Source organism: Pyrus communis, chromosome 15 (genome assembly GCF_041283825.1).
Source record: "Pyrus communis isolate YQ-2024b chromosome 15, ASM4128382v1, whole genome shotgun sequence".
Classification (NCBI taxonomy): domain Eukaryota; kingdom Viridiplantae; phylum Streptophyta; class Magnoliopsida; order Rosales; family Rosaceae; genus Pyrus; species Pyrus communis.
The window spans coordinates 39,740,040-39,759,531 of NC_142579.1; the positions used below are offsets into that span (position 1 = coordinate 39,740,040).

The 19,492-nt window shown below is 37.2% G+C and overlaps 1 protein-coding gene and 1 long non-coding RNA gene across 5 annotated transcripts; one reads left to right on the forward strand and one right to left on the reverse strand.

Annotated features, from left to right (window-relative positions):
- Positions 1–158: 158 nt before the first annotated feature.
- LOC137720005 (uncharacterized) lies at positions 159–4,350 on the reverse strand. Of its 4 annotated transcripts, XR_015957108.1 has the most exons (7): positions 4,151–4,350; positions 3,842–3,964; positions 3,702–3,724; positions 3,400–3,515; positions 2,061–2,099; positions 1,513–1,577; positions 159–643 (listed from the first exon to the last, which is right to left on the reverse strand). It is a non-coding gene; the product is annotated as an uncharacterized LOC137720005 (long non-coding RNA). The 4 variants fall into 4 exon arrangements; XR_015957106.1 differs by having other exon boundaries at positions 159–1,577; XR_015957107.1 differs by having other exon boundaries at positions 159–1,577; positions 3,842–3,986.
- Positions 4,351–7,152: 2,802 nt separating this feature from the next.
- Positions 7,153–18,950, forward strand: LOC137729689 (glutamate receptor 2.7-like). Its single transcript, XM_088685064.1, has 6 exons — positions 7,153–7,399; positions 8,646–9,976; positions 10,078–10,393; positions 10,534–10,940; positions 11,023–11,569; positions 18,901–18,950. Exons 1-6 carry the CDS (start codon positions 7,153–7,155, stop codon positions 18,948–18,950), a joined length of 2,898 nt encoding a protein of 965 aa, XP_088541190.1.
- Positions 18,951–19,492: the final 542 nt, after the last annotated feature.

A 19,492-nucleotide genomic window follows, 5' to 3' on the forward strand; every position in this document is an offset into this window, starting at 1 on the left:
TTATGGTTAACCATTTAAACAAATAAACATTTATGGGTATAATTGTTTACCCGTGAAATTTAAATAGACAGTTATATGTATTAACCGCGGTTATAAATGGATAACTATTTACCCATTTATTTTATATATGTAAAATTAACGCAAACCATGTTCTCGATCCAATAATACTTAGTACCCAATAAATTAGCAAGAAATTCAACGGTCCTTCTCTCAATAACACTGCTACAGGAATGATGATTCTCGTCATCAAGGAGTTTTTGCATAACAAACTCCATAAGTGATTTATTCAACCAACCTGCGTTTATTTGACCATAATGAATGTCATCTTTGATTAATACCATCTGCAAGAAAACAATTTGCTTTCTACACATCAGTAACCACTCATCTCTAGAGGCAGTATCTTTCTCCAGCTCCGCCAAATCCATCTGAATCCATATGCCTTTTTTTTGGATTAAACTTGGCTTGGATGAGAGGTTTTAGATCTCTTGAGATGAAGGTGGATTCTGCTACTGTTGTGACTCTTGTTAATCAGCAGAATAACTTTCTCCATCGTCTCCACACCCTGATCTGTGGCTGCCAAGCTTACTTGAAGATGGACTGGAAACTCTCCTCCTCTGCTTCTTCAAAGCTCAAAACTTTCACACTAAATGGATCAAATAAGCCTTGTTTTTAATACCCTTTTGGAGTTTGATCTTTAAGTCTGTTAAATTTTTTATTTATTTATTTTCTGATTTGAATTTGTGGGTGTTGTCTCCCAATCTCAAAAGCTTATAGTTTTATATATGTCAGTAATAATCCACAATATCTCAATTTTTTTCCAAGCAAAAATAAATATCTCAACAAATCAGTGCTTCATTTGGTATTCTTCTTTCCAGTTCCATATGTTCTATAAATATCTCAAAATCTATTTACATCCCACTGTTCTATAAAGAACAACTGATATGTAAAAATTATCTTATTTACATCTATGTAGTTATAATACACATTAAAAATATCTTGTTTTCTAGGTCCCAACTTTTCACATTGTTGTTCAGTACTTCACTCTTCTTTGCAGCAAAGAAATGTTTTTCTTGTACCATGCATAGGATTTTTAGAAATGGATCAAAACAGAACTTCTGTGTTTCACTTACTTATTGATTGGGTTACAATCTCAGCATGAGAAACTCATTCCATGATCTGAAAAACATGGAAGAATTGTATAGCTAGGGTAGACAATCTAACCTACGATTTTTGAAGTACAAAGTAGGATAAATTTGCTATATGGAGATCCCACAACAGAACCAACTTATAAATATTCTAAACTCTCATCCAAAATTCAAACTGTCTGCAATTCTATACAAAAATATAAACTTGTATGACAATTACTACAATTCGAAGTAAAATTTAACATATGCAATAGTCAAATTTAATAACTCAACAATATTAATATTCTCAAGAGAGAAAAAAAAAAGCACAAAAAAATGAAACCCCATATAAAAAAATCCAAGACTTTGTATAGAACATAGGCTTTACCTTTCTTCAAGAACTGCAATTGAAATTGTAGCAGTTGCGTTTGTTGGGTGGTGGGAGTCATTTCGCTGTGCAAGAGTTGCCGAAAATTTACCAAAATCTTAGTAAGATAAAAAAAACAAAAATAGTAATCACAACACTCAAATTTAAAGCATAGTTTTGTAGCTCCTAAATTTTTTCTAAGGAATGCAAACACTCTTGCCTATCTCAGATGGCTATAACTCATGAATCCAAATCTCATTGAATCAAGCCTATTCTCTTAAACCAAACATGAAATTGTTTCATGATCTGCAACTAATATGATTTACAACTAAAATAAAAAAAAATAAAAAAAAATTAATCCACTCGAAATCAAATATAAATCCAATTCAATTTAAACCTACCAAGCATAACAGAACAAATCATAGATGAACAATCAATCAAGCAGAACTGAATGAGATTTAGCTGCTTCAAAAATTTCACATTAAACCCAATTATAAAGCACAAAATCCTACCCAAAAATGAAAACAAAGATAAAACAAAGCAAAAATCGAACAAAAGGGGATGGGTACCTCTGTTTTTGACTCAAGATCTCTGCGTGCTTTGAATTTCTGCATACAAAATATATTACTTCTGTAGCACTTGATAAAATTTGGAAGGTCTTTAATAGCTCTACTCTTCGTGTCAATTGATTTTTATGATAACATCCTGAGTTGGTATATAATAAGATTCATGTTTGCTTATGATTTTTTTTTTTTTTTTTTAATTCCCAAGCAAGAGGATTAGTAATGGTAAAGCTAAAGTTTGGGGATCCATGTGTGATTTGGCTTTTGATGTTCAAATGAAAGGAGAATGAATTTGTCAATGTAAGTTGGTAAATATCTGATCGAGTAAAAACTATGTTTAGCCACAAAATACTATCACGTAGTCAAATGGAAGCATTAAGGATTAATTTTCATTAATAGCATTCAATCTATTTGCAGACATTTTGTATGATAATCCTTTTTGAGTTGTTAGTCAGGTCAATAAGGGATTAAATTTAACTAAAATGTTAACGCATTTTAACTAAAATGATAATACAATTCAATATCCTTCTCTTTGAATTGGAGATTAAGTAGAAAATATTACCCACAAATCATCCAAATATTCATAATTATGCATGAAAAATAGAAGGGGCTTTTAGATTCAGGTCCAAAAACATAGATGGTTTTTAGGAATGAGTCCAATTACCTAATTATATGTATTTATTTATTTTTAATGCTCATTTTATATTTTCTAAAAATATTAAAAATCAATTAAAATCTTCTAATATTATGCATTTTCAACCCCAAAAAATATAATTAATATCTTATAACAAAAAAACATAATTAATATCTTATAACAATATATATATATATATATATATATATATATATATAGACATAAATCTATCTGCAAATCATTATACCCTAACTCAAGTAACAAATATATAAATGTATATCATACCTATAAGTAAGATATGAAACCTAACTAAAAAGTAGAAAAAAAACATAATATATCTACAAGCAAAACACATGAATGTTACTTGATTATAAAAAAGAATCTGTCATATAGGTAGATAAATATAATTAACCTGTGATATAGGTTGATTATATAAATAAAAAATAAAATATATAAATGGGGTTTAAAACGGGATAAAGAACAAGAAAGAACAAAAAAATAAAAATAATCAAAGAGATAATTAGGAAGAAATTTGATTTTTATAATAAATCTTATCATTGAAGAGATAATTATTGATAATAAAATAATAAGATTTAAGGAATTGAACTTATTTTAATAAATTGGACTATTCTTACTATTGGCTAAAAAAATTGGACCTATATCAAGTTTCCCCAAAATAAAAATTCGAAAAGTAAAAACTAAATCACTTACATGGCGGGTCTTCAACAAGAATAGCATTGTTGCAACCAAAATTGATACCAATAAGCCGTACGAATCTTATTGATTATGAGTACCAATTTTCTGGATTGAGCACTGCGGGGTAAGATCTGCACTTGTGGGTAAAATCAAATTAGGTTGTATATAATCATAGGCGCACCGGAAAATTATAAAACCCCAAGATGAATTTAAGCAAAACTCAGATCAAAATTCTAAGTGGGTTTATCAAGAATAATATTAATCAGAAATTAACACTGAAAATAAATAAAAATAAAAAAATTTTGAAATTTTCATACCTCTAAGTTTCAACGTTTTTAATCTGGAATCCAAGCAAAAGCCAGATCAGATTCTAAGTGGGTTCATCACAAATAATAATTTAATCAGAAATTAACACGGAAAATAAATAAAAAACACAAAAAAATTGAAATTTTCGTACCTCTAAGTTTTTGGGTTTTTACTGTGAATCCAATTGAGAACTAAGGGCGCAAATTGCTGGAGGAGAAGACGAAGAGGGAGGCAGCACGGGTTTGTTTTGGCGATGAATGGGAAAGCATGTCAACTTCCCAAAAAAAAAGGGAAATCTAATGATCAAATTCAAGATATATTTAATCTCACAAAATTTTAAGCCACAAATGAACGATAAAAATACGAAATATCAACCACCAAATTGGGTAAAATAACAAACCACAACGAAAAATCAAATATTTGGCTCCTGGGTAGTTGAGAAGAAGTGAGATTTAATTACCTGCTGAAGGCTAGAGAAATTGGGTGCACGATTAGGTGGCAAGGAGATCGCAAAGCAGAGACCAAAAATATGAGGAAGAAGAGATCGAAGGGATCACGAAGGAGAGATCGAAAGGATCAGGAAGCAGATATGGAAAAGATCGCGAGGCGGAGTGTAGGATGCATGATCGAAATCGCCAACCCGTTGCAAAGCAGCTGAGAATTCTGTCGTTTAAGGTTTCTAGTGTTGTCGGAAGAAATCGAGAGATTTCTACTGGTAACCATGGTCAAAACCGTAATTTTACTGTGGAAAACACAAAAAAACCCCAGACTTGAAGAGCAGATGAAGGGGAAAAACGGAAGAACACTGGTGAATGAACAGTACCACGTTATTTTTTTTTTCCCTAGGTTAACCATGTTTTTCTCTTTTAATATATATATATATATATATATAATAATTTATATATTTACTTTTGAAATCTCCTACACCTGGCACCAGTCACTCCTTGATGTGCATACCCGATCAAGAATCCAAGACATATCACTTCAAGCTCCGGGAGATTTCTCACCATCATGCTTAAATTGGCGTTCTCAAGTTTTAAGTGACTTTCAGAAAGATCAAGAACAATCAACCTTGTCAAGCACGAAATCTCAATCGGGATTTGCCCTGAAAAATCATACAAGCTTGTTTCTTAGGAATGAGGATGAAATTTCTTCGAATTCCCTCTTGATCAGCAGCTAGTGACACAGTGAAAAGGGAAAACTTCATTATCATCAACACCATCAATTTATCCCAGCCCATTCAAAAGAGCATACGAACATGACCAAGAATTCTATGATCAACCCTGTTTTTCTTGTCTTTATCTTACTCTTCTTCTTTACCAAGTTTGGTCAAACCTTTAAAAAAATTTAACCATTTGCCAATTATAACTGTTTGAGCAAAACCCAGAAGTTGCATTAATTTACTTTGTGAAGAAATGTTCTACGTCAAAAGTTAAGCAAGCCCATTCACGGGAGTTTAAGGAGTTGGACTACTTCATATTGTCAATTGATTTTGTGGTGGAACCTCAACCTTGACTTTCCATCTAAAAAGCAAGTACAAGAAAACTACTTAGTATAACAAAAATCATTAGAGTATAGAGTATAAACCAAGTCTCCTGCTTTAGTTTAGAAGAAGGTTCATTGAATCAAATCCAAATGCGCTGATGGATGCCATTTCTTAAACACAATGGATCAATGTAGCTGCGGCAAAACTGTTTTGACTCACTGTATCCACCATTACTTATTTTTCTTCTGAGGTAAATACTGCTTTACTCAATTCTTTCTTGTATTCGAATTATGAAAAACCATACCAGCTTGTTACGAGAAACCATACACGCTTGTTTCTTAAGAATGAGGATGGAATTTCTTCGAATTCCCTCTTGATCAGTAGCTAGTGACTCAGTGATAAGGGGAAACTTCCTTATCATCAACACCATCAATTTATTCCAGCCCATTCAAATGAGCATACGAACATGACCAAGAATTCTATGATCAACCTTGTTTTTCTTGTCTTCATCTTACTCTTCTTCTTTACCAAGTTTGGTCAAACCTTTCAAAAAATTTAACCATTTGCCAATTATAATTGTTTGAGCAAAACCCAAAAGTTGCATTAATTTACTTTGTGAAGAAATGTTCTACGTTGAAAGTTAAGCAAGCCCATTCCCGAGTTTAAGGAGTTGGACTACTTCTTATTATCAATTGATTTTGTGGTGGAACCTCAACCTTGACTTTCCTTGACTTTCCATCTAAAAAACAAGTACAAGAAAACTACTTAGTATAAAAAAAATCATTAGAGTATAGAGTATAAACCAAGTTTCCTGCTTTAGTTTAGAAGAAGGTTCATTGAATCAAATTCAAATGCGCTGATGGATGCCATTTCTTCAACACAATGGATCAATGTAGCCGCGGCAAAACTGTCCTGACTCACTGTATCCACCATTACTTATTTTTCTTCTAAGGCAAATACTGCCTTACTCAATTATTTCTTGTATTCGGATTATGAAAAACCATACCAGCTTGTTTCTTAGGAATGAATAGGAAATTCTCTTCTTGTATACAAAACGAAAAACCATACACGCTTGTTTCTTAAGAATGAGGATGAAATTTCTTCGAATTCCCTCCTGCTCAACAGCTAGTGACTCAATGGTAAGAGGAAACTTCCTTATCATCAACAACATCAATTTATTCCAGCCCATTCAAAAGAGCATACGAACACGACCAAGAATTCTATGATCAACCCTGTTTTTCTTGTCTTCATCTTTTCTTCTTTACCAGGTTTGGTCAAACCTTTCAAAAAATTTAACCATTTGCCAATTATAACTCTGTTTGAGCAAAACCCAGAAGTTGCATTAATTTGCTTCGTGAAGAAATGTTCTACGTCTAAAGTTAAGCAAGCCCATTCACGCGAGTTTAAGGAGTTGGACTACTTTATATTGTCAATTGATTTTGTGATGGAACCTCAACCTTGACATTCCATCTAAAAAACAAGTACAAGAAAACTACTTAATATAAAAACAATCATTAGAGTACAGAGTATAAACCAAATCTCCTGCTTTAATTTACAAGAAGGTTCATTGAATCAAATTCAAATGCGCTGATGGATGCCATTTCTTCAACACGAATGGATCAATGTAGCTGTTGGCAAAACTGTCATTGACTCACAGTATCCACCATTGCTTATTTTTCTTCTGAGGTAACTACTGCTGTACTCAATTCTTTCTTGTATTCGAATTATGAAAAGCCATACCAGCTTGTTTCTTAGGAATGAAGAGGAAATTTCTTAGGAATGAATAGGAATTATGAAAAACCATACCAGCTTGTTTCTTTGAAATTTCTTCTTCGTTTGAATTTTCAAATTGATTGTCGTTATATTCAAAATCCTACCGACTATCATCTTATAAATAAGTTTCTTAGCCTCCCTCACCCCCGGCCATGAATTCCAAACCATCGAAGAGCGAGTATTCAAACATGACAAAAAACCCTATGATCAAACCCGTCTTTCTTTTCTTCCAATTCTTTAGGATTTTCTTCGTCGGGGCACAAAACACAACATTAATCCCAGTACATGTGGGAGTGGTTCTTGACTTGGACACCGGGTCTGGGAAAATGGGGATGAGCTGCATTGACATGGCCCTCGCCGACTTCTACGCCTCTCATGCAGGCTACAAAACCAGGCTGGTCCCACACAGAAGGGACTCTGCAGAAGATGTTGTTGTTGCAGCTACTGCAGGTTCTTTCTCTACCTCTTCTCTTTTTTGTGTCTTCTTTTTTCTTCTCTTAAATATGTTTCACTATCTAGTAGAATATTAAAGGTGTTGATTCCCAATTGGTTCAAATGGTCGGGGTCTTCCATGTTATTTGGTGTGGTTCGGTACTTTCACTTGGAGATGCTAAATGTCTGTGATCTGTCACAGACCGGGAGTCGGGTCAACCCGGGTTGGGATAGGGTTGGAACCGGGTTGGGCCTTAGGGCTAACTGGTTTTAGGGTTTTGGGTTTAGGATGAACGGGCCGAAGGCCCTGGGCTGCACAAATAAGGGCTTGGGCTTAAATGCCCGGCCCAGAGGCTTTTGGGTTTTTGAAAGAAAATAAATAATTAAAAATAAAAACTAAACGGGCTGGGTTTTGGGTCTAACAAGCCTAAGGCCCGAGTGCTAAACGACCCAAAGGGCCTGGGTTTGGTATCTTGCCGGGGAAGAAGGCCGGAGCCTTCCGTGCTCCGGTCGACGGCAAAACTCCCCTATACTCTACGATCTAACTAGGAAATCGAAGGTAGAGACAAAAGGGAGAGATCATTACCTTTGGTTTGCCGTGAAAAGGACGAAGATGGCCGGAAATCTGGGTTCAAGGGTCACGGGTGCGCCATGGGTTTTCCTGGGTTTATAGACATCACCGAGCTCCACAGCTGCTGGTGGTGCTGCGCTGTCGTCGTGGTGGCTCAGGTGCGTGTGGGTTCGATCGGGAAGGGGAGTAAGAGGGAGAGGTTCAAGAGAGAGACAGAGGGTGAAAAAGTGAAAGAGAGTGAGAGTTCCGAGAGAGCTTCGGGGGAAGGAGAGAGAGAGCTCTGAGAGAGGTGTAAAGTGCACGGGAGAGGGAAGAAATAGAGGGAAAGGGAATTGGGCCCCACGGGCACACACATTAAGACCCCAAACAATTTTTAAAATTGGGGGTGGGGTTTCATAGTTATAATACTTCTTTTTTATATATATACTATCAAATTTCAAATTTTGTTAATTAACAAGTGCGTGCTGTTTTTGTTGTCCTTCAATTAACATGTCTTTAATTTTATTTGTTTTCTGAAATTGCTCCAACGCGGCTCGTCCAAGTGACCCTGGTCAGTTAGGCTTAGTTGGGTAGAACCAAGTGGTTGGGTTGGATTTGTATCGTGGTCAACCATTATAATTTTCTAGAAATGCTTATTTCTAGCTGAAGTTACATCAGAGTTTAATTAATTTCCATTTTTAACCTTTGAAACAGCTCTAGACTTGATAAAAAATGAGAAAGTGCAAGCCATCATAGGGTTAGAATCATCAATGCAAGCCAGCTTTGTAATTGAGCTTGGAGATAAAGCTCAGGTGCCCATAATCTCATTTTCCGCAACAAGCCCTTCTCTTCAGGGTTCATACTTTTTCCGAATTGCGCAGAATGACTCATCTCAAGTTAAAGCCATTAGTAGTGTCATCCAGGCGTTTGGTTGGACTGAAGCAGTGCCCATCAGTGTTGACAATGAGTTCGGAAAGGGAGTAATACCTTACCTGACTACTGCTTTGCAAGCAGTTGGTGCTCGTGTGCCCTACTGGAGTTTCATTCCTTCAACCGCCACGGATGAGGAAATTGTTGCAGAGCTTCGCAAGTTGATGTCAATGCGAACCAGGGTCTTCATAGTGCATATGTGTCCTTTTCTTGGCTCTCGGTTTTTCTCAAAAGCAAAAGACTTAGGCATGATGGACGAAGGCTATGTTTGGATAATGACAAATGGGATGACTAACAGTTTTAGGTCCTCGAGTCCTTCTGTCCACATAGATGACGTGAAAGGCGTGTTGGGTTTAAAGACTTATGATCCCATTACAAAAGAGCTTAAAAGTTTTAGAGCTAGATGGCAAACAAAATTCCGACAAGACAATCCAACTATCCCTAGTGTTAAATTGGATGTTTTTGGATTGTGGGCGTATGATGCTGCTTGGGCACTAGCCATGGCAGTTGAGAAGGTTGGAACAGCAAACTTCCGCTTCCAGAAGATGAAAGATTCTGGCAATTCCACTGGTTTGGAGAGATTAGAGGTCTCTCAAAGTGGTCCTGAACTTGTCCGAGAATTATCAGGTACAAGATTCAGAGGTCTTTCAGGAGATTTCAGCCTTATTAATAGGCAACTACAATCATCAACTTTTCAGATTGTTAATGTGAACGACAATGGGGAAAGAGGGATTGGGTATTGGACACCCAAAAATGGAATTGTAAGAAACATTAAATCGAACAAACGTACAAGCAGACATTCTACTTCGAAAGCCAGTCTTGGACCTATTATATGGCCTGGGGACAGCACCTCGGTTCCAAGGGGTTGGCAGATTAGTGAGAACGGGACCTTAAAAATTCTAGTCCCGGCGAAGATAGCGTATTATGAATTTGTAACTGTAAAAAATGATTCCAGAACTGGCACAACTAATGTCAGTGGATACTGCATAGATGTCTTTAACGCTTTAATAGAGGCATTGCCGTACTCAGTTCCTCTTGAGTTTCATCCCTTCACGAAGCCTAATGGTGAAGGAGCTGGAAGTTACAATGATATGGTCTATCAAGTAGCTCTCGGGGTAAAAACTCTTATTCTACGAGTTCTTCTTTCTTTTTTCCCCTATTATTTTACAGTTTATTCCATCGACATTATGTAAACATTTGCACTTTTACTTGACAGAACTATGATGCTGTGGTTGGAGATATTACCATTAGAGCAAATAGATCCTTGTATGTTGACTTTACATTGCCGTACACAGAAGCGGGGGTATCAATGGTTGTGCCTGCCAAAGGAAACACTGGTGCGAAAAACACCTGGGTGTTCTTGAAGCCTTTGACCTGGGACCTTTGGGTAACCAGCTGCTGCTTTTTTATTTTCATTGGTTTTGTGGTCTGGTTTCTTGAACACCCAAAAAACAGAGACTTTCAGGGGCCTCCACATCACCAAATTGGCACAAGCTTTTGGTTCTCCTTCTCAACCTTGTTTTTCGTACATCGTAAGTTCCCCTCATGTTAATCATTCTTTAGTGATCATTGATGGTGTAGAGACAATTGATATGCACTCTATGAACTAAGCAAAGCAATTGTTTTTTCAACGACTCGTTAATGCCGTATCTGTTTTGAAATTTTGAAACAGGGGAGCCAGTGTTGAGCAACTTGGCTAGATTTGTAATGATCGTATGGTGCTTTGTTGTTCTCATACTAACGCAAAGTTATACTGCCAGTTTAACGTCAATATTAACCGTCCAGCAGCTCCAACCAACCGTCACTGATGTAAACACGCTCATTAAGAATGGGGACAAGGTTGGCTACCGACGAAATTCTTTTGTTTATGGGATTCTGAAGCAAGTGGGATTTCAGGATGATAAACTTAGGGCCTATTATTCTAGAGAAGAATTGGATGAACTTCTTCAAGACGGGAATGAAAACGGAGGTCTTTCCGCTGCTTTTGATGAAACGCCCTACATGAAACTTTTTGTTTCGACTTATTGTTCAAAATATACCATCGTCAAGCAAACATTCAAAACTGATGGTTTTGCATTTGTAAGTCCACTTGTTCTCTTTCTGGGCTTCTCTCCCTTAACTAGTACATGTTTTCTGATGTGTGATTTTTTTTTTTCCGCAGGTCCTTCAAAAAGGTTCGCCTCTCACGCGTGATTTTTCAACTGCAATCACTAAAGTGCACGAGGGAGATAAAATGAAGGCCATCGAAGATAAGTGGTTGAAGAAAAATGAAAGTTGTTCAAACTCCGACACCGTGGGAAGTTCCAACACTCTTAGTCTTGATAGCTTTTGGGGCCTCTTCATCGTTGCTGGTGTTGTTTCATCACTGGCAGTCCTCATATTTACAGCTATGTTCCTCTATGAGCATAGCCACATCTTGACACGCGCAGATACAGAAGCCTCATTTTGGACAAGAATTCAGGAAATATTAAGAGTATATTACGGAAAAGACCTGACTTCGGATATTTCTAGGAAGAGCACGCTGCAAGATAGTGATCATGGTATAGCTGTGGCTGAATCTTCACCAAACAGCAGCCGTCCCCCAAGGTCATCATCAAGCTCTCCCGACCCCACTGGACCGCACATTGTTCATCAAGAGCTGGTGGGAACTCCTAATTCTTCCGTGCATGGTGGTGATCTGAGTCCCAATGGTCAAGCAACCCAAGACAGTAGTACTCATGAATATGGTATTGAGTTACTTCCTCCCCAAGTGCTGAGTGACAGAACTAAACCCTAAATTAGAATAGATCATTGACCAAGAAAACTATTGATTATTGTGTCAATATATATTCTCCCTGTTGCAGTCCTATTGTATTAGAATTGTGATTATGTAAATTCTAGTGTATATAGGAATATCTTTGTATATTCACTTTAGTAGTTACAGTCCTATTGTATTAGGAATGTGATTGTGTAAATTCTAATGTATATAGGAATATCTTTGTATATTCACTTTAGTAGTTAAATTCCTATTAGAGTTGTAATCATATTAGAATAATGATTTAACCTATCATACTACTATAAATAAAGATACAATGAGATGATACAACACACAGAATTACATCTGTGAAATCCCTTTCCTGGATTTCACTGTTATAATCTACATATTTGTATTGTTGAGATTTTATATTATTTTTTGAGAAATTATATTAAATTATTTGGATTTAAATTTTAATTAAATTAGTTACGAAGTTTGAAGTTTGGAAAGTAATTATCTAAAATTCGTTGACCTTTCAAGGTCACAAGTAACGTATTTGAATAGATCTTGAAACTACGAACGCATAAAGGAAAGCCGTTTGCAAGTTCGAATTATAACGATATAGATACAGACATTTGAAGTTGTGTTACTAAACTATAGATTTTAAATTTATTTTAAACTCCCATAGAAAGAGGCCAATCATATTTATGTGAGTTAAGGGAGCCAATCAGAAAAAGGAAGGAGGAAAAGCAAACATGCAACCTTGACCCGATTTCAAACCCTGACCCGATTTGTTGACCCAGTTGTATCTCTTCCGTTTGATGTCCGATTCAGGTGATTTTGGTGTCCATGGAAAGCCCTCAACGAACCCAACATCTTTGTGGTATTATATTTATCAATTTGTAACCCAATTTTACAAACCGAAGCCATAAAGTCCATGGTTTTCCCGTGGATTTCTCATTTTTCCGTTGAATCCGACAATGATTACCGTTGACCACCACCACCAAAAGACTTTCTTCAATCTCAGGAACAAATCCCATGCATTGGTTGGGGCGTCAGAGTTTGTTTTGGCATCGAATCAAGAACACCCAATTCTGGGGTTCCAGCCATTCGTGGGCGATTTGAGGTATTTCCCAGCTAAACTGGCCTTAGTCACGGTATGAAACTTGCTCTACTCATTGAGATCTACATTTCTGTAAAATTTGGTAATTTTTAGAGTTAGTTGGAAAATCGGATTTTCGTTCGTCGTAAACCGCCACCTACGGCGACGCCTGGCCAGTGGGCCACCAATGCTATCTTAAGCTAAATTGATGTCCTTATATCAGATTTGATATCCGTATGGTGTGGTTTGATTGTTTAAACATAGTTTCATTACAATACATCACTTGATCATTGGATGAATCGCCAATCTGACCGTTGGATCATCATCAAACCCTAATGAGTTATAGAATATAATATTTAAGGATAACTGGAACTGACGAATCGGGAATCCGAGGTGTCACATCCCGGCCCGGGGCGGATCACTTCCCGGGCCCGCTCCACCACCGTAGCACGATATTGTCCGCTTTGGGCCCTGATCACGCCCTCACGGTTTTGTTTTTGGGAACTCACGAGCAACTTCCCAGTGGGTCACCCATCATGGGATTGCTCTAGCCCCATTCTCGCTTAACTTCGGAGTTCCTACGGAACCCGAAGCCAATGAGCTCCCAAAAGGCCTCGTGCTAGGTAGGGATGAGAATATACATTTAAGGATCACTCCCCTGGGCGATGTGGGATGTTACAATCCACCCCCCTTAGGGGCCCGATGTCCTCGTCGGCACACACGTAGCCAAGGTTAGGCTCTGATACCAAATTTGTCACATCCCGGCCCAGGGCGGATCACTTCCCGGGCCCGCTCCACCACCGTAGCACGATATTGTCCGCTTTGGGCCCTGACCACGCCCTCACGGTTTTGTTTTTGGGAACTCACGAGCAATTTCCCAGTGGGTCACCCATCATGGGATTGCTCTAGCCTCCTTCTCGCTTAACTTCGGAGTTTCTACGGAACCCGAAGCCAGTGAGCTCCCAAAAGACATCGTGCTAGGTAGGGATGGGAATATACATTTAAGGATCACTCCCCTGAGCGATGTGGGATGTTACACGAGGTACGGATTCCCAAATGATACTGCATAACGAGAAGGATTAGATCATGAATGATATTGTTGATCTTCCACTGCCACTAGCCGAGCCTATAGCAGCTGCGCTGCCAGCCCAACCAAAAGCAGCCGTAGTGCTGCCCACAGAATCAACGGCAGGCACCGCAATGTCGTCCTCACCCATGATAAAAATGCTACCATTTGTCAACTTTGAGACTTCTATTGATACTACTCCCATTCGTCTCCAAACATAATACCACCAGATGATCATACTCCTGAGAATATTCCTGAGGTAAACTTTATTATCCCTGTTAATGATATCGTTATTCTAAATTATCAATTACCTTTCAGGCACAACTAGGGAAAACCACCTAATTGATATTCACCGGACACAACGAAGGGCTCTAAATACCCCATTGCCAACTATGTGTCATCACAAAAGTTATCAGAACCCGACAAAGCTTTTGTACTACAAATAACTAATGATAGCACACCAAGTTCATTGAAGGAGGCACTATCTGACGATTGATGGACCAAGGCAATAGAGGAAGAAATGGCTGCACTCCAGAAAAACCAAACCTGGGATTTAGTTCCACTTCCCCGAGGAAAGAAGAGAGTTAGGTGTCGATAGGTGTACACCATCAAGTACAAAGCTGATGGGTCTGTTGAACGATACAAAGCACGATTGGTGGCCAAGGGATACACTTAGACGTATGGTGTTGATTATACAGAGACATTTACCTCGGTAGCAAAGATTAATACAGTAAAAGTCTTGCTTTCATTGGCGGCCAATTTAGATTGGCCATTACAACAATTTGATGTGAAAAATGCTTTCTTACATGGTAATCTTAAAGAAGAAGTGTATATGGATATTCCAGCTGGTTATGCATCGGTTTTACAACCCAGAGTAGTGCGCAAGTTGAATAAAGTGTTGTATGGGTTGAAACAATCACCTCAAGCATGGTTTGGTAGGTTCTGGACGGCTATGAGAAAATATGGGTTCAGGCAGAGCAATTCCAATCATACATTTTTCTTAAAACGTCGAATGGGGAAATTGACGGCAATTATCATCTATGTGGATGATATGATTGTTACTAGTGACGACAAAGAGGAAATCTCAAGGCTCAAAGATTACCTAGCAACTGAGTTCGAGATGAAAGATTTTGGTGGTTTGAAATATTTCTTAGGGATAGAAGTAACTCAATCTAAACATGGTATATTTCTGTCTCAAAGAAATTATGTTCTAGACTTATTAGCTGAAACCGAAATACTTGATTGTAAACCGGCTGACACCCCCATAGTAAGTGTTGTTAGTCGATTTATGCATTCTCCAAGTAAGGCACATATGGATGCGGTTGAACGCATCCTACGATACCTGAAGTCTTCACCGGGTAGAGGCATCATGTTTTCCAAGAATGATCATTGCCGAATAGAGGGTTACACCGATGCAAATTGGGCATATAACGTTACTGATCGTCGGTCCACATTTGGTTACTTTACATTTGTGGGAGGAAACTTAGTGACTTGGCGGAGTAAGAAACAGAAAGTGGTTGCTTTATCAAGTGCAGATGCGGAATACAGGGGTATGGCAAAAGGAGTATGTGAACTATTATGACTTCAGAGGGTTACTTGGTGAACTCAGGTATACTTCGAATTCAGCCTCGGATTTATTTTGTGATAATAAAGCAGCTATCAATATCTCACACAACCCAATTCAACATGATCGCACAAAACATGTGGAAGTTGACAGATACTTCATTAAGGAGGAGTTGGATGGGAATATTATTCAATTCCCGTTCATAAAGTTAGAGGATCAATTGGCAGATATCTTAACTAAAGTTGTTGCAAGTCAAGCGTTCTACAACTCTCTTGTCAAGTTGGGCATGAACGACATTTATACACCAACTTGATGGGGAATGTTGGATGGTTGACCTTTTGTAATTAGTTTAGTTACCTATTTGAGTTTTTGTAATCAGATTGTAATTAGGTTATTTTATGTTTCTTTCTTTGTAAATCACTCTTGTACATTATATATTTTCCTCATTGATAAGAAGAATGATTTCAGGAAATTAAACCTCAAAATAAGCCCTAATTAGCACCTCCCACCCGAGGCGGGTGAACTTTGACCACCTTTTGAACCCCAGACCTGGGCTTTTGTTACTATACTTAACCACAATAGCTTGGGAAATGCCGTAGTTACCCAGCTATTCTTGCTGCTTAAACTGCTTCTGCTTTGAGGAGCTGAAGTAGTTAAATTCTGAAACGGATTAATAAACATTGCTTTAAAATCTAAAATGGTCTGTGGGTGTCCATATCAATTGGGAAATTTTGGGTTTAAGGGTGAAGGAAATGGAGTCACTGTTTTTTCTTGGAATTTGAAGGAAATATTCATGGAAGCAATCAAGCTTTACTATCCATTTTGCACTCCTACTGTGTAAGATGGGTTTGTAGACAGTGGATTATAATGGAGTTATGGCTCCACGAGGAGGGCACGGTATTGGTTGATGCAGCCATGACAGAGATAACAAAAAAAGAAACTACCTCAAATTTATGTAATATGAGTCTTCTAAAATCCTTTCAAATCCATGAAAGTTTGTATTATGAGTCTTTATTTTTTATTTTTTTATATCCTTTCAAATCCATACAGACTTTGCAAAATTTTACATGACTCTAAAATCTTTCACTTAAACCAAGTTGTTTAAAATCCTTTCAATGTCTATTTGACTCCACCCCACTTCGACATTGTTGGTGGATCATCCCTTCGCCATCTGGAGGTGATTGATTGTTTCTACGAAGTGAATGTCAGAATTTCAGCCCTTAAATTCAGTGTTCAAATATTGCGGTTTAAGAATGCCATCTTTTTCTGATGAGGTAAGCTAAATAAGATTATTGTATGACCGTTCCAGAAAATTACTCTTTCAGGCCCCTGGAAGCTACAATATCCATGGATCATGAAGAAGAATCTTCGTTGGAGGTATGCTAATGTTACTTACATATCATTACTTTGTAAGACCCTGTGTGTTTTAGATTTTTACTACCAACAGATTTAAGCTTGCGGTTTGTTGGTTGTAAATTTAGCAGCTTTCATCTCCATGCATGAACCTCAAGCTTTTCAGAAAGAATACGTTCTCCAAAGCTTGGTAATACCAGTTCCTCCATCCGTCACAAAACATGAGTGAGCCAAATGACAACTTCAAGGCCAACAACATATCCAATTTCAACACTCAGAACATCCCAATTAATCTCATTGCCTAAATTCAAATCGCTTACACTTAACATTCAACTGCATTGGGTATCCGGACGGACATCCAATGCCTTGGTAGAATTTATTGGATCGCAGAATGAGAACAAACATTCTTCAAGAAGCAGGGGATGGTATCCGTTATCTGATTGTATCCAAGGTTTAAAACCACTAATTTTGTGCAGTTGGCAACAGATTCAGGAAGCTGACCTTTGAATTTGATTTGATTTCCACTGACGTCTAGAGTTTCTTGGAACTATCCCACCGAGATTATTGCTTGAAAGAGAGAAGATATGGTATTCATCAAGAATTCACCAATGTCAGTCGGTATGCTAGAGCTACAATAAGTGACTTGTTTAATTCATACATGGCACCAGAAGGAAAAAATGAAATTGGTTTTTTCTTTTTGGAGGAAGTGTGAATTGAAAGTTCTGGCCAGCCCAAGAGATTTACTTGAAAAAATGAAGCTACAATCTCGATGGATCACGAAGAAGAAGCTTCATTGGAGGTAACTTTTTTTAGGTGACATTGTGTTGATACCAGTTAATCAAAATTTTTTACCGTCGCCAATTATGCAATTACTAAACTCTTAGAGCAAAACCCAGAAGTTTCATTTACCTTTCTGATACTGTAATCAAGGGTTTTCTCTCCCAAATTATTAGACTTAAGATGCTGAGGTGCCACTGACCTTTGATATTTTTGAGGTCAAGACACTAGGAACTGAAGCGGTGGATGTAGCTAGGGTGAAACTCTATTGTTGACTCACTACATCCACCACATTAATAGACTTGTGAGACCGAACGTGTGCCACATCAACACACAAACAAAATTATTGATTAAATTCAGACGGAAAGATCACATTTGATGTGCGGTGGTCGAAGTTAATTATATTTATAGATTTTCATTGTTAGGGACCAAACTGAGGAGTTTGGTCAAATCAAAATATTGCATTAGTTAATTCTCTTCTTGTATGCAAATTAAGAAAAACCATTCACGCTTGTTTTTTAGGAATGATGATGAAACTGTAAATCGTGAGTCGGTATATAAGGGAAAAAAGGAATGTAAAATATTGTAAATATTAGGAGTCCTTTATTTGGCAGGATATTGTTTGTGTCCTTTATTTATTTCCTTATGGAATAAAGATTGTATATGTATATTAGAGATGGCAACGGTTTGATTTAGGAACGGAAATACTGTATCCATCCTCATAACCACGAAAACTAACCATATTCATAACAGGAAATTAACTATCGGGGATTATCCATAACCATACCTACCTGGTAACGGATTCCCTATCGGTTAACGGTTAAATCCATCTTCGTTAATAAAAAATATATATTCATTCAATTGACGTATGATAATTTAGTAAATATTAATTTCATCATTAAATATTTGATGTATAAAATGATTTAATGAATGGATCTTGTGAAGCATAAAAATTAAAGCTAAACGTTGATAATGTTGGTTTGATCTTTGATATCTCTCATAAGTATCATTAAATTCTCATAGATTTTGATTCATATTAAAACTTTTGAACTTTTCCACAAAATGTAAGTTTTGTATTGTCAAGGTAATGAATTGAGTGAATAATAAATAAATATATATATATATATATAAATATATTTTAATAATTTAATATTATATATAATATATATTATTCGGTTTGGATTTGGAGATAGATAAACCATATCCAGAACTATTACCGAATAATAATCACTGTTTTTCTCCATACCTAAAATATACCTAAATCCAAATCCAATCCATTCAGACAATTATCCACGATTATCGGATTTAACGGTTATAGTTTAGGGTTATAATAATCACGGTTATCCATCTTTTCTTTTCACAGTAACTCATCCAAACTCTGCACCAAACTCATCCAATTAACCTAATCGTATTAAAAACCTAGCAAATCTCCATTGAATTAAGTACAGTTGGCACTAAATTATCCATCTTTTCTTTTCACAGTACAGCAATGAGAAGACCATGAGCAAGTAAATCTGGACCACTACGACCAAAATTCCAGCAATCAACAAAACCTAGATCAACCCACCAACCACAATCAACTGTCCAATATTTTGCATTTACCATAAATAGAAGAAGAAGAAAAAAAGGAAAAAACCATACATAAATTAATTACTGGATTTTCCTCTGTTTTTTTGTTAACCTTCGTTGGGGTGGTTTCAGGTCTGAAGTTTTGGTCCGACCAGGAATTTTGGAAAGAGAAGGAGAGAGAGAGATAGAGAGAGAGAGAGAGAGAGTTGGGCGCTGCTGGTTGTTCGGAGAGCAAGGCAAGGAGAGGTTTGAAAGAAACAAAAGGGTTTGTGAGACAGAAACAGAAACGGAAATAAGAGTCCAGAAGAGAGAGAGGCTGTGGTTCACGAAGAAGAGAAGACACGCGTGGAAAAGGAGGGCAAACGAGTGGCAAAGCCAAAAATCCTCTCCCCTCTCCCCTAAATCCCGGCGAACCTCTCCCTCAAAGTCCAACCCGTACCCTTCTGCCCCCCTTCCCTTTCTCCCC

What these genes read in the sequence shown, in the direction of transcription:
- LOC137729689 (XM_088685064.1), top strand. Translation starts at nt 7,153, where the DNA reads ATGATCAAACCCGTCTTTCTTTTCTTCCAATTCTTTAGGATTTTCTTC. An exon ending in TGTTGTTGCAGCTACTGCAG is followed by an intron (nt 7,400 to 8,645) that starts GTTCTTTCTCTA and finishes CCTTTGAAACAG; the next exon opens with CTCTAGACTTGATAAAAAAT. An exon ending in TGGTCAAGCAACCCAAGACA is followed by an intron (nt 11,570 to 18,900) that starts GTAGTACTCATG and finishes CATTGAATTAAG; the next exon opens with TACAGTTGGCACTAAATTAT.